Consider the following 16624-nt stretch of genomic DNA (forward strand, 5'->3'; position numbering starts at 1 on the left):
TGACACAACATGCACACGTCATGGTGGTGGGGACAGTGTCAGCTTGAGGAACCCATAAAAATAAACTTCTCTAGAGTTCTCCTTTGCTTTCCTTTCTTAGTCTCATCTTCTTCAACCTTCATCCACCTCTTCCTCATTCGTTCACCAACGGCCGACCTCACCGTTGCTCAGAAAAAAATGTAAAACTTTTTTCGATCCACATATGAAACAATTCATCGTGTCAGATTCTTTTCAGATCTTGTAGGACAAAACATGTAGTCAATGTTTGGGTTTGATTCTGAATCGGTTCTGAATTGGATTCGGGCTTTAAAGGATGCCAAACGACTTATCTTTGCCTTAAACTGTATGTATCCTGTAGGGGGCATTTATTACCACAAAATTGCATGCTAAACGACTTTCAGGGAATTTAGATTTTGGGTTGTTTTAAGCCAATAACATTGCATTCAGTGTTAGAGTAGCTTCTTGTTGTGACCCATTTAGGTTCCACTTTGGTATGCATTATAATTTCACTGGGGCAATGGACAGCTTCGACATACTTTCATTTAATTTATTCTACTATAAATATATTCTATAATATATTATTCTATATTTAAAGCCACAATTACTTATTCAGGAAAAGCAATAGATGTAGCGCATGCATAAGGTATTGAAGAGTACGATACCTTGACACAAGTAATGGATTGGTGCATTTAGGGATCTAACAACAATATAAAACAATGCTACAGTATAAACTTGTACAAATACTAACATAAAAAGATCAGCATTTAATTTTATGATTCATATTTCACTCCGACTGTCCTTTCTCACATGGTATGAAGAGGTAATCTGCGTGATTTTTCCAGAAGTTGAGGACACGTTGACACAGATAGACCACAGCCCGTAATGGCCTTAGACATAATTGATGAAATAAGAGTCATTATTACCAGAGTCCCCAAGAAAACCACACCCTAGAGAGAGGGGGGGGGGGGATAGAGAGAGAGGGAGAAAGAGAGAGGATAGAGAGAGAGAAAGAGAGAGGGAGGAACAGAGACAGAGGAGACAGGGCGGAAGAGAGACAGAGGAAGATAAAAAGACTGGAGAGAGGGGGATAGAGAGGGAGAGGGAAAGAGAGAGAGGGGGAGGTAGAGGGAGTAAGACAGAAGTTGGGAGAGGGACAGAGAAGGGAGGGGGGAGGGAGGAAAAAAGACAGGGAGGGAGAGAGAGAGAGAGGAGGGAGGGAAAGAGGATGAGAGGGAGAGGGAGGGAGACAGAAGGTGGGAGAGAGGAAGAGAGAAAGGGAGGGAGGGAGAAAGAGAGCGAGAAAGAGGAACAAGAGACAGAAAGATAGCAAGAGCGGAAAAGAGAAAGATGGAAACAATGAGAAGACGTAAGAGGAGAGCCACAGTTGATGGAAAGATGGAACAAAAGCTGGATAGAGAGAAAGACCAATAGAAAGAGCGAGAAAGAGACAGAGACAGAAAGAGAGGGGGAGAAATGTCATGCCGGATGTGTGACCACTCGTCTAAATGTCGGTTTCCTCTGTGTTTATTTATCCACCCGACCCACTCAGCTCTGACCCCTGGGGTGAGCGGTGTGGGCAGAGTGTTTGCACACACACACACACACACACACACACACACACACACACACACACACACACACACACACACACACACACACACACACACACACACACACACACACACACACACAGAGAGACACTCTCTCTCTCTCTCTCTCTCTCTCTCTCTCTCTCTATCATATTAGGCTCCATATTTGGCCACAGGATCTAAAAATATCATCCCTGAAAAGGTGGAAAAACACCAGCCTTGTGTGGTAAGAGAGAGAGAGAGAGAGAGAGAGAGAGAGAGAGAGAGAGAGAGAGAGAGAAAGAGAGGGAGAGAGAGAGTGCTGACCAATCCCTCCCCTTCACCTCTTGATTCTCACCGCACCCTGACTAATGAAAGGCAGGTTTGTTCTGTGCTGCTTGCTTCTGAACTGCCACACACACACACACACACACACACACACACACACACACACACACACACACACACGCACACACACACACACACACACACACACGCGTGCCCATGCACACACATACACACACACCCACACACACCCACACAAACCCACACAAACCCACACACACACATCCACACACATCCACACACACACACACACGCGTGCCCATGCACACACATATACACACACCCACACACACACACCCACACACAACCACATACACACACACACACATACACACACACAACAGATATACACACATAAAATGTTACGAGCTGGTGCTCACACAAATGACAGACTTCGCTGCAGCTCCAGCAGTGAGGCTAATACACTCGTCATCTTGGGATCTTTAATTATTAAATGTACTTTCTGTGAAGCCAGTGCACTCTTCAATTTGACTTTAAGAGATTTGAAGTTCTGTCTTCAACCGTTGCGAAACGGCGAAAAAAGGGGGGGGGGGGGGGGGAGGAGCAAGTTGGCATTGACCTTCATCACAGCTCCATATTCAGCGATGAATGTGGGAAAGTGACTCTCGCCCAGTGCAATTAAAGTGGCACATCAGAAATCCTTGGAGATTGACGGAAAGACGTGTCCCGTTTCCATGGCTCGAAGCAGGTGGAGTTTTCAGTATTTTTTGGAACACTGGAAATGTTTTTAAAGGAAAACTTTGCAGGTAGCTCCGGAGATAATCCCTTGACTTAACGATAACTTAACTTGAATAATAACTTGATGGCGTTCAAACTTACAGAGGAACCAGGGATCAAACTTATCAGTGGGATGTCAGAACCTGAGGCTTCAAATTGTCTCTTAGAAAACCGACAGGGGACGTCACGGACCCTACGTCCATTTGTTTTTGTGGCAGAATGTTTGGTTGTGTACCCTCAGGCCCTGTCCACACATTTACGGAAATTTTTGAAAACGTAGTCATTTTCTTTGCGTATTGGCCTCCTTTCCACACCGCTGTTTTAGGAAGTGGAAACAAAGCGTTTGGAAAACGTCTTGGAGGGTGGAGATTTAAAAAAATAATCCACCCTGTATTGGTGTGGAGGAGGTAAAAACAGAGTTTCTCGTAAACGCCGACGTCAGGACCCCAACCTGCGGCAGGAGCCGACGAGCGACAGCCGACGAGCGCGGTGTCGTTCCCCATGTCCTCATTAGAAGTTTAAAAGCCCCGCGAACCTGAGGAACGGCGTCCATACGCTGTTGTGTATGAATATAATGAAGAAGTAAATCGCTTTTCAAATCGCTGTCGCGTTCTCGTGCGGATGGAGAGATTTTGTAAAACAAAAAAAACGTGCTTTCAGAAATCTCCATATACGTGTGGACAAGGTCTCAGGTCCAAAAAGATTGTCGTGCTGCTTGTTGCTGTGCACTTCATTACTAATCAATGAATCAGACATGTTTACTATAAAGCACCTATTTTCTCTTTGCTTTGCCAAACGAAACCCACCGCTACCGCCCGCCTGCATCAAACGTCCTTATTTGCACTGAATTTCTTTGGGCATGAGTGTGTGGGCCCCAGATAAAATCGAATTGTAGTTCAACTTTGGCCCGTAGAACCCTCTTGCAGTTGCCAGGACCTGTTGACCCATAGTACATATTTTCTCACTAATCTCTCTATCTGGATGAAGTTTGAGAAGTTTGAGGAACGAGGGGTTGCGTTTGTTCTGCCAATACCCAGATGCCGAAACGCCAAGCGAGATGTGAGACCTCGCCGAGGCTTTTCCTTCTCCTTTTGGCCGCGGCGAACCTCCTGAACCCAAACCACTATCAGATGCTCGACAAGCCCTCTTACGTGACTTACGAGTGATGGTCAAAAAACTACAAAAACACACACACACACACACACACACACACACACACACACACACACACACACACACACACACACACACACACACACACACACACACACACAGTTGCGCACACACACAGTTGCGCACACACACAAACCCGTTGTGTTGTGGAGAAAGGAAGAGACCGTTTCAATGGACTTTCAGGCTGTCAGAATGTCTGGTATGCATTAGCCACAGACTCCAGTGGGATCGCTGGATCCACAGTGTGTGTGCGCGCCCACCCACCCGCACGCGCACACACACACACATACACACACACACACACACACACACACACACACACACACACACACAGCCAAACACACACAAATGTATCAGGAAGACAGAGCAGCTCACAATAGAAACTTTGCAATCCCTGTTTGGATGGAGAAACTGTCTTCCATATCTCCAGTTTTGTGTCAGAGTAGTCATCAGTTCCTATTGACACCTAATTAATGTTTTGTAGGAACATGATCCGTGATGGTACAAGCTTTGTATTTGATAAAAATGTTTTGTTAAAGTCTATCTTACAGTAAAATCCACATTCACATCTGGACAAAGGGGTCAGAACACATCGTTGCTATCAATAGCTATGACGAAACAGCAGCCACAGCATGTACCCACTATGTTACCCGAAAACTCCTCTCTCTCTCTCTCTCTCTCTCTCTCTCTCTCTCACAACCTCGTAGTGGAGGTCTAGAGAGGCCGACCCGGTGCCCTCTCGCCCATTCTGCGCCAGCCCTGCTTATGGTTGGCACACAGCTTGACAAAACGTGACCAGACTCATGTTTACGAGTGCAGGCCGAAGCTTCGAAACCATGTGTTGTTTCCCTGTACAAGCCACAGAAGAAACTCTGAAACCAAAGGTGCCGTCGACCTTGCCGTCTTTAGAAAACGCTACGCTACGAGAGTGAGACGTGCGGATATGTTTGAAATTTAAATTGATCTCACACAACAATTTTTTTTTTTCTCCCCATGATAATAAACGCTTATTGTAAACACGGTCCTCGATCATTCTTTTGTCCCACCTGCTCTAGACCTGCTTTGGAACAGTGCAATAATCACTGAAACTTAAAAGAAAAGCAGGGGCCATCAGCAAGGTCCTTTATATGAACAACATTTTTACGAGACCCCGCTGATACCATGATATGATGTCATGGTGAATTTATAAATTGAGCAAATAAAATATCACTGATTGGTCCGATAAAGTTATATTACGTGAAGCGGTTGATAATTCCGTATTTAGAAAGTAAAGGTCCTACCATGTTTTTGCTCCACCCATGCACTGAACAGCGGATTGGACTCTTAAGTCCAATACTTACTAGTCCATTAGTACTGAGGACTTTAACTTTAATAGTGACTTTAACCTTCTGAACCTGGAAGTCCACCCATAGTGAAGGACTACTACGACACGTCTTGGAAAGGAAAACTGGGAGGTCCAGGGCCTTGGTATCTTGGCCAGGACAGTATCCTGGTTTCCAGGTCCTTCACAGAGCACAGAAAAGGGGCAATCGCGACCATGTTCTTCAACGACCATGACTGCCCACTGTGCTGCGGTCGGCTGAAGCTATTCCCTCAATACTGACTCGTTTTAGAAGATCCGATCACTCGGGTTGACTCTCAACGATCAAAAAACAAGGCTTAGGTTGAAAAGCACGAGAGCTTTACTTTCACAAACAGTAAAATCCAGATTTTACTGGTAAATGTGTGTTTCGGTCAACACCACCTCTGAAAATGTTCTGGCCAGTTCTCGGCTGGCGCTGTCTGCGCGCTCGAAACGTCGCTATACGGTTTCCTCGTAAAAGCCTAATTGGTTCTACATCAGTGACATCACACTTTCCTTCCCAGAAGCCACCCATTGAGCGGGTGGGGGAAAGCTGCGCTCGCCCGGTCCACACTGGGATGACAGGGAGGTGACCGCAGGGCGCCTGCAAGGACCCTCGTGGAAGTCTGCCACGATGAAATGTAGCTAAGGTGCTTGCGGTGGACCGGACGAGCGGAGCACGAGGACAGAAGATGAGATTCCGAAAAAAAAAAAAAGTAAGGGTTTTATTCACCCAGAAAGAAATGGGTAACAAACTAGTGGTGAATAACAAAAAGAAGATAATGAAAACATAACCGTTGTGGGGCCCAAAATATAATGAAATAAAAAGTGGGAGAAATTGCTACATTTTTAAACAAAAGATGATTATATTAAAATTAACTTAACATTAGTATTTAACTTACTTAATAGAAAATATCTGTATTTAAATGGATTAACAACCAAGTTTTAACTACTAAACACATTTACACAACTAAAGCAAAGGTGACACTCCCCCCTTTGTTCTGGAGCACTTGGTTTGATCGGCCACCCCTCTTCAGGTATAATAGTGCAGTCCAAATGGGAACTGGTAATTTTATGGGCGGCAATTTGGTAGAGCCGTCATAGTGCTAAACACAGGGGGCCACATGGAGGTGAGGGGGGCCTTGGTTGACACATTAGACCCCAGGAAGAATCAAAATCATTTTTTCCCTTTTTTTTGGGTGTAGCATTATCTAAGGTGTAAGTGGGCGTAACTATTTACCTAATTATTTCCACTATTCCATATTTATTTATTTTTATTTGCATTGAATTAAATTGAATTGAATTGAACTGAACTAAATGTAATTTCATTTAATTTTCATTCAACTTAAAATAAATTAAATTGTATTCAGGAGACCTGTGTATTAACACAATATATGATGACGGCGAGGCAGAGCTGTTTTCTTTGTGTTGTTTTGCATAAAGTCAAAATACAAATTCAAATCAAATGACATCTGCGAAAATTAAAAGGGCCTAATGGGTCTTGAGGTAGAGAAAGTGTAATTGTACGAAATACAAATGTACAATTTACGAACAAATGATACCCATTTTTATATTTTTGCCAAAGTCACCCGAGTCTTGACAGAGAGAATCACAATCCACTTAGACATTAATAATAATCAAAACATACCAGGGTTGACCTGTGAGCTGGCGTCTCCAGACAGGTAGAGGAGGATGAGGAGCGAGTAGCGAAGGTCCCACGGGTGCTTCATCCCAAACACACACACACACACACACACACACACACACACACACACACACACACACACACACACACACACACACACACACAGACAGACAGACAGACAGACAGACAGACACACACACACGCAGACAAACACACACACACACACACACACACACACACACACACACACACACACACACACACACACAGCAGGACAGGCTTCCAACCTGCAAGGCAAAGTAAATACAGACGGTTAAACAAGTGATTGTTAACTGGTTTACACCTTTTATTGTTATTTATTGTTTTGTCAACTCTCAACTTTGTGTTATTTTATGAATGAATTTATTTAATTAAACAAGAAAGACTTTGAACGGTTCATTATGCCACAATGTCATATGATGACTGTACTTCATCCAGACAACAAAAGGAGGAATATTTATCCCTCTGTACTCATGGGAACCAAACAAATACGGGAATATGAGAGGAAAAACTGACTTTTAATGGAAAGAGCTTTTTAATTAATTCAATAAAAACACACTAATTGGCACCCACCAGTGGAATTTCCATTTATTAAGCACTTTTTCCCTCTCTGAGAGAAGACTTATTAAATCTAAAGAATAGTTCAACGTGGGCTGATGCAGAAGTTTTGTATAACATCTTCTATCGTTCATTAATTAAAATGTGCACTGGCCTGTATTAAAATTAGAATATTTGTGAATCAGAGTGCAAATAGGAAAAAGGAAGCGGGAGAGGTGAGAAGAAAGAGGGAGGAAGGGAGGGAGAGTGGAGGAGGAGAGAAAAGGAGAGAAAGATAAAAGGAGAGGCCAGATGAGATCCCTGCATAACTCATAATAACATGATATTTAGCTAATTAACAATCAGAAAAATGCTTTTAAGGACATTTTCTCATCAAGGGAGTAACGAAGTGAATATTGAAACAAAAATTAAACCTCATGGAAGAAATACACAAACAGAAAAAGAATCAGAAACTTGTTTTATTCTATTGAACAAAAGTTTACAAAAGTGTTGTAGTAAGTTGTCTAAAGCAGCGTAACTAGTTGTGGTCAGTAAACTGTGGATATGGATGAACATTCACAAAAAAGAACAGAAGATATCCCTGCCACCTGAAGTGACCAAGAAAGAAATGACAAATCAATGGATCAGAAGAAGGAAAACCTCGGGGAAAAGAAAGTGACCGAAGGTAGCGTGTTAAATGTTAAATAATATATAATATATATTTCCATTTAACCTTATTATTATGCTCCCTTCTCTCACAGATGTTCACTACTGATCCCTTATGTCGTACACTGTATGATTGGGGTTTCAAAAAGCTGTGTTTTGATTTGGGGAAAAAAATCCCGATATGTTGATTTTGAACTCCTGCCCAAAGTTATTTTACTTTTTTCTTCTGCTCCGTAGTTTTTCAAGATATCTGATACTAAAGAACAATTTCCTCGGATTGCCGCATCGCATGGTGCGCTACAATTAGACATTTTCTTTTGCATTTTCGGAAATGTGGAAAAATGAATAGTAAACAGTGTCCCTGGCGATTCAAGAGGTCGTAAAACTCCCCGACATCAGACAACTGATGAAGGCACTCCCACCAAATTAACTGACATGAGTCACATCCCACCTCCTCCTCGTTTTATTTGGTTGGCTCCATTTCTGAGACTATTAGGTTCCAACCTCTTCCTGCGAACGCCCGGCTTCCGCCACCGAGCGTCGCCGCAAGGTTCATGAAACGCAAACAGTCGACGGCTCGCGTATCCCCGAAAGTCACAGACATGTGAAGCATGGCGCGTTGGGGAACATGTGAAGGAGAAGGAGAAGTTTCGTCCAGTTAGTCAGAGTGCTCGCCCATGTAAAGACCGGGGCCATTTTTATACGTACAATAACACATTTGTTATGAACACATTTCTTTAATTTTACGTTTTATATTTTTATTCATAATTCTTGAGCTGTCAATTTCTTGTTTTTATTTCGTTTTATATATTTATGTTTATATTTATGTAAATGTATGCATTTATAAAGTGCTATCAGAATCAGAATGAGTTTATTCTGCCGACTGCATGTTGGTACGAGGAATTTGTTGTTCAAATTTTGTTCGACATAGTAACTGATTCAAAGGTTCAAGTCTAATTTTCCCACAGACACCTCCGCCCGTGTTCAAAGCCTAAACAGCTACATTTCGAGACTTGGAACAAGCAGTCGTGTAGTAAGTGAAGTATTTTGGTACCGGTAACTCGAGGAAGTTCTTTTGCCAATTCTTTGAAGAGATTTTGACAGTCAGGCTTTAATCTAGTGAACCAAATCTGAAAGCGCTTTGTGGTGGAATGCCCCTTTAATGGCCAGTCTGCTCTAAATCTGGGACGGTGGAATAATCTGCTTCTAAGTGTGAACTTTCCTCAGGAGAGTCGAACCCACGGTTCAATACAAACAGGTGGCTTTCCAATGTAAACAGACGATGGGAGGGTCACAGGGGGATTTAGGGAGGTTGGGGGGGCAGTGGAAGAAGAACTCAGAGCACAGTACACATACCCTGACACGGATTTAGTACGGTAAGAACAATTAAAGTACCACATTGACATTTCTACTTCAGTAAAGGTATATAAGTACTTGCTCATGTGTCTAATTGAATAAACTTCTGCTAGCCAGCCCTTCCTTTCTGCTAGACGGAAGCTCCGTGTTTTTGCCTGTCAGCAGTGACTTATTTGCACACGCCACTTCATTAGAGGGAATAACGTCAGGATGTGTAAATCCAGCCTGGCGGGGGCTCAAGGACCAGAGAGCCACCTGGATTCAAACTGGCCCCCAGATCGTCCACAGAGAACCAGTCACAGCCACTCAGCTCAACACTGCAGCACCAATTATAGACTGGCATGAGGGGATATACAGTAGATAGATAGATAGATAGATAGATAGATAGATAGATAGATAGATAGATAGATAGATAGATAGATAGATAGATAGATAGATAGATAGATAGATAGATAGATAGATAGATCGACAGACAGACAGACAGACAGACAGATGGATAGATAGATGGATAGATGGATAGATAGATACAGTAGATAGATAGATATACTGTGAACACACTACAACGCACTCTTAAAATGAACTACAGTATTTGCTTCCATTAAGCCAGTTCCAAGGTCTAGTTTTAAAACGTTTTGATTATGCACATTACGAGACAATTTAGATAAAGATGAATGAGTAAATGAAAATTATCTATACATGTTTAATTATATATATATGTTCATGTTTATTTCTGTATGTTTATAGTGTGGCAGACCAAGGGGTGTGCTCAAACGACAGCCGTGCTGCAGACGACAGCACGGTTCCTTTTCCCGCCACCGCCGAATAGGCCAAATCAGCGCCTGCGCTGCACTGATTTGGCCAATTCGGGGCAGGGAGCTTTCCTAATGTGTGTCTGTCTTACAGAGGAGATCGGCGCAGGGGCTCGTCAGCCGACCAGGAGCCAGAGTGCGGAACACCATTCCTCCTGCGCCCGTAACCACCACCACCATCACCATCATCAGCATCATCAGCATCATCATTATTATTAGTAGTAATATTATTTATACTTCTGGCCTGTGAGCTTCTTGTTCCCTGATATAATAAAAATTCTCGCCATGTTGGCAACCCACGGTAAAAAGGACTCCGTCTCCCTCCCTAAACCCCTACCTGTGGGCAGACTCCCACAATTAGTATATACTGTATATTAGTATATATTTATGTATACTGTATTTGTATTTATATATTTGTGTATATATCTATATCTATATAGATACATACATTATATACCTCAATGTACATATAATCACTCACATTATGGTGATGACAGCGATCCAAGAGAGACTGAGGCTGTCTTGAAGGTAAACGATTATATGTACAGTATATAATAGTTGTTAATAATATTTCTTTGTCGTGATCTATGTATCTATTTATTTACTTATGAACAATTAGTATATATATGTACAAACAATTATTGCTGTTCATTATATATGCTCATTAATATATTACCAAACTATATCATCTATATTAGCAACTTAGTTCTCGGTCAGATTCTCACAGGGACTCTGCATATCGTCGGTTTTAAGTCGTAAAACCAGAGGAATCTGTTAGAATCTTTAACCTGGCAAAGATTGATTTTTCTCACAAAGTTCCGATTTTAGAGATATCCTGAGAGATGCAGACTATAAAACTGTATCTGTGAAGTGTTTAAAAACTCAGCTGAGCCACGTGGCGTGGAATGGACGTCAGAGACTATTAGTGTCACATTTAGGAAAACAAACCCCGGTCGGTTCCATGGAGGAAAGAGAAAAGAAAAACAACAAAACCTTGGTTAAAGCAATGAAAGTGAACTCCCGAAAGGTTAAATGTTCGACACGTCCAGGCTATGGCGGGTCCAGCTCTGACATGGAGAAGTGAAAACGAGAAGACAAAACAGAACGGCTGTGGAAATATACAGTAACTACTTAAATCCAGTCACATGTTATATCTAGTCACTCGGCACATCTAGTAACTAGTACATTTAGTAACTATTACATCTAGTAACTAGTATATTTAGAAACTGGTAAATTTACTAAATAGTACATTTATTAACTACTGTAGTACATCTAGTCACTAGTACATATAGTAACTACAACATCTAATCACAAGTACATCTAGTAAGAAGTACATTTAGTAACTAGTACATCTTGTCACTAATACAAATAGTAAGTATGACATTTAGTAACTAGTACATCTTGTCACTAATACAAATAGTAAGTATGACATTTAGTAACTAGTACATCTTGTCACTTGTTACATCTAGTTACTAGTACATCTAGTTAGTAGTTACATCTAGTCAGTTACATAGTCAGAGTTATATGGGGGAATATTCGAACAGACAGACAGACAGACAGACAGACAGACAGACAGACAGACAGACAGACAGACAGACAGACAGACAGACAGACAGACAGACAGATAGATAGATAGATAGATAGATAGATAGATAGATAGATAGATGGATAGATAGATAGATAGATAGATAGATAGATAGATAGATAGATAGATAGACAGACAGACAGACAGACAGACAGACAGAAAGATAGACAGATAGACAGACAGAAAGATAGACAGACAGACAGACAGACAGACAGACAGACAGACAGACAGACAGACAGATAGATAGATAGATAGATAGATAGATAGACCACTGTTCATTAAAATTAATTTTGATACCAAGTTACTTGTACTTGAGTGCTTGACCCACGACACCAAGAACCTCCTCTGTCACGCAACATGGAGCTAAATGCTCCATCAATAGACTCTTTGTTGAGAGCGACAAATGATTAATTGAGTAAAGTGTGTGTGTGTGTGTGTGTGTGTATGTGTGTGCGCGTGAGGGTTCATATCTGTGTGTTTACATGCACACTAGCCCCTTTGTGAGCCTATGATGGACAGTTCGACACTGTATATGCATAGTGCATATGTGTCAAGGCTCCTTGACACTAACATTAACAGTTGCCCCAGGCAACCACAATGGGGCCACACTTAATATTTTTTTAATATTAAGTTTAATATTAAGACCGGTTTTTAAAATACCGGTCCTAACATTAGATATAAAAAAATGTGTCATCTGCATTTAACCCATCCTATACCTAGGAGCAGTGGGCACGGAGAGGAGTGTTAACTCTGACATAACATACTGTACATGTCTTTTCATGGTGGGAGGAAACCAGAGCAAACCCACACAAACACGGGGAGAACATGCAAACTCCACACAGAAAGTGCCTGGGATGGCCGGGATTTGAACCCAGGACCTTATAGCTGTGAGCTACTTTGCCACCAAGGGTAATAAAAAAGGAGGTCCTAACTGACCTTGATTATGGTGACATTATTTTAAATATAGAATTTCTTCTTTAGCGACATTCTCAAAGATGAACTCATCCTGCAGATAAATTAGGTCGCAGCAGCAATGTTCCACAGTGAGCAGCCTAAACGCTCTCACTGGAACTTCTGATTTGGCGTTCTCATGTTTTTATGCATAAACCAAAATGTAGAATGTTGATGGTCACCGAGCAGCGTTTATTGTATCAACGTTACTGAATAAGTCGACTATTGAGTGGGATCCCTGCCGCTGGGAAAACATTCTGCGCACCGTGAAGCTCAGCTTCCTCCCTGTCAGGACAGGAAATGGTGAACGACACAGTCTGCTCAGAAAGTTTGGGCTCGAAAACCCCAAGCGCGCCGACAAACCAAGCTCCAGCAGCTTTGGAGGTGATAAGTGGATGGATGAGGTTGGATGAGGTTAAATCCAGGGTGGGATAAGTCCCGTTCCAGATCTAGTTCCGGGTCTTTCCATGACTTCAGGTGGGCTTCAAGGTTTCCAGCATAAATTTGTCAATTTAATCGATTTAGTTGAAAGTTAAAACTGTTTCCTGCAACCGGAGTGAAAGGTAATGGTTAAGAATATGTAATATGAAAAGAATGACGCCTCATCAATCATGTGGTCTTGCCCTAAAATTGCATTTGATTGCATTTTTTTTTTTATTTCTTGCCATTGACCTAAAGTGAGAATAAGAAAGTATTTGGGATCGATATACCACTAGATCCAAACAATTTTGTTCGAGGAGTAGACCCCAATAATGAACATAGGTATCAAAAACATTGTTCTAGAACAGCTTTGTCATTCTCCACACCTCTTTATATTACATGAACATCCCCCTGATATCTCAGTGTCAGATCAAACTCTTAATGAGTTTGTCAGGGAGTGGTCCTCATTGGAACGGTTCAGATGAATGTGTGTAGGAGTAAAAAAAAAGTAAATAAAATCCGACCCTACTAGTGATACTTATTCCAAGAGAAGGTTTAGCTGTGACTGTGATATTCAGTTGGTTTGACACAGTGACAAAATGCACTTATACGTCGTTTTGGACAAAAGAGTCTAATCAATGACATCATGTAATGTAATGTAGAAGTGCTTAGGAATGACATTTGATACACATGTGCTTATAAACACATACTGTTTTGTTTTTCTTTCTGTGGTTATGGTTATTTTGTCTTGTAATTGTCCTGTTATTTCCAACGTCTTGATCATAGCTCTGTGCATTGCGTCGTCTCTTTATTGTGGAAAGGAAGTTTAAAAAAAGTTTCCAAAATATCCCGATAATTATTGTGATCATGAAACTTTTCCATATCACCCGGCTCTAATTCAGGGTCGTAGCAACACTAACATCCATCAACAGTTTTCCACCAAATAAAGGACTGAACAACACGCGTCTATTTCCAGAGTAAAGAGACTCAGAGCACCGGGAGATCCACAGCCATCATCAGAAATATGAATATGAAATATGAAACAAGGAGAATTCATTTTGTTTTTCCAGCCTCTCTTGTTTGCAGAAACAATTTGATTTTTCTTGGAAGGATTTCCTGTACAGAGCAGCGCTGGTCCTGCACACTGGCAGAACTGGGAGTCAACACACACACACACACACACGCGCATATACACACACACGCATACACACACACACACACACACACACACACACACACACACACACACACACACACACACACACACACACACACAAACAAAATCTCTTTCTAGCTTGTAAACTAACTCTCACGCACCATCTTCAAGTGATTCAAATGGTTCAATTATCCTTTTATTCCTGAATTTAACTCTTAATTGTCATACAGGAGGGCGACGTGGTGGCCACAATGTTGGAAAAATGTATCTACAAAACACAGCTTTTCCAGGACCATTTATACCAAGAAACGAACAAAAAATACACAGCATTTAATGTTTTATGTGTGCCAACCCACGCAGTAAAAACCATCAAAACAATCAAACCAAATCCATGAAAATTCAAGCAGCGTTCGTCTGTTTTCCGGTTCATTTCCTCACTGTGTCGTGATGAATAGTGACCACAGCGCTCAGGTCGCCAGAGCTTATTTTTTCATTTTTCATTCTTTCCTTCTCTGGAGTAAAGGAACAGCTATCATACAACACACCAGAAGTGTACAGCTTTATGCCAAAACAAGATCAAATTCTAGCTTTTTAAAATCGAATATTATCCGTCTCAAGCCTGTGGGGACCAAATGAGCGCTGTGTGAGAGTCTCCAGTGTTTACACAGAGAGTAAACAATCTTCAATTGCAATTAATGCATCAATTTGTCCTCCGTGCAAGCCAATCACAACATACAGTAGTTAAAACTTAGATTTACTTTGGTGAGAGTGAGCGACAGATCCTTATTGTTATTATTATATTATTATTCTCCTTGGAATCCTTCGGGCTTAAAGTGTCGGGAACACGACAATCGCTGGACCCACGGACACGAGACACAGGAATTTGTGAAAAACCGACCAAAATTAACCGGAATTTGAAGAATTTTGGCGTACCTCGATTAGTATGTGAAGCAAGGCGCTTTGTGACCGCATGAAGCGAGGTTAGATAAGTCCGGTTTCCGTCTCCGGGAGCTCGTTTGCATACGCTGTATCGACCTTGCTCCGTAACACGAGCAACAAGGAGACGTCAGAGCGGGGGAGCCGATGCGTTCGGTGCAAACTCGAAAATTGTGCTGTGTTTCAGGGAACCCGGAAAATTTTATCTTTCCATCTTTCGGCTAAAAGTATGCACAGACATGGTCAAGGCCCCATTGGAACCGGGACGTTTCAGATGTCTTGTGGTTTGAGTTTGATCAATAATGCTTTGTGGGCCACTTTGTGACATAATTGGAAGTTATATAAGTCCAAGCTTCATCTATCGGAAATCATTTGTATCCAGCCACTTGTGACACATGGACAGATGACTTGAGTTAATGCTGCGTTTGAAGGAAACTACTTGTGTTACTTGTGTTGCCTTTTTACAAAACCCCGAAAACTACACAGGTCACACAAGGCGTCCTCATAGCACAGGACGTTCTAAGAACCTTTGGAGGAATTGTCCCTTTCTTTTGTGTCCGCACTGCATGATCCAGGAACAGTCGTAATTATTAAAACACCGTTCTTGAGGGATATTTCAACTGAACGAAAGAAGATGCACATTCAGTGACGGAATAGCACGGTGATTGGTCGAACACCTGAGCATGAGAAATACTCCTGTGAAAGAAATTACGGAAACTTGGAAAATTGCACCACAACCTGTTTATTTCTGCCTGCAGCTATAATGATTACTATTATTATTATAATTTATATTATTTCAATTATTATTATTATTATTATTATTATTATTATTATTATTATTATTATTATGGTTCTAATAATAATAACAACCTTTATTTAGTATACATAAAAGCAAAGCAAACAAGCAAAATGCATTGATAAAAATAGGTCAATATTATACTATACTCACAGCAGGCTGTGAGTATAGTATAAGTATAGTATAATATAGTGAATATAGTATAATATAATATTTATATATATATATATATAATATATGTGTATAATATGAAGACAAAGTACAATAATACAATAAAATACAATAATACAATAAAACAAGCATTTAGAAGAGTAAAATAAAAAGAAACAGGGTAGAAATAAGCCAATAAAAAGAAGATACTTTAAGTAAAATTAAGATTAGCTACTGAATAAAAAAGTATATAATTGAAGTACAAATGACAATGTGGAACTTTCACCTCAAAGGTGCAGTGTGTAGAATTTAGTGGAGAATCTAACGGCGAAGTTGCAGATCACGACCAACGGAACACCCCTCCCTCCCCATGGCGACGCAACATGGCGGCCTCAGTGGAAGAGACGGTGGC

The 16624-nt window shown here is 41.2% G+C and overlaps 1 protein-coding gene across 3 annotated transcripts in view; it reads right to left on the reverse strand.

Annotated features, from left to right (window-relative positions):
• Nucleotides 1–16624, reverse strand: part of LOC307236376 (discoidin domain-containing receptor 2-like) — a 45335-nt gene that overhangs the window by 20276 nt on the left and 8435 nt on the right. For all 3 annotated transcript variants that reach the window (XM_080008774.1, XM_080008775.1, XM_080008773.1), the window contains exon 2: nucleotides 6815–7098. In XM_080008774.1, coding sequence (XP_079864900.1) covers nucleotides 6815–6896 — 82 coding nt within the window. In that variant the 5' untranslated portion in view covers nucleotides 6897–7098. The remainder of the gene's footprint in view (nucleotides 1–6814; nucleotides 7099–16624) is intronic.

The sequence above is a fragment of the Zeus faber genome (genome assembly GCF_960531495.2).
Source record: "Zeus faber genome assembly, chromosome: 1".
Classification (NCBI taxonomy): Eukaryota; Metazoa; Chordata; class Actinopteri; order Zeiformes; family Zeidae; genus Zeus; species Zeus faber.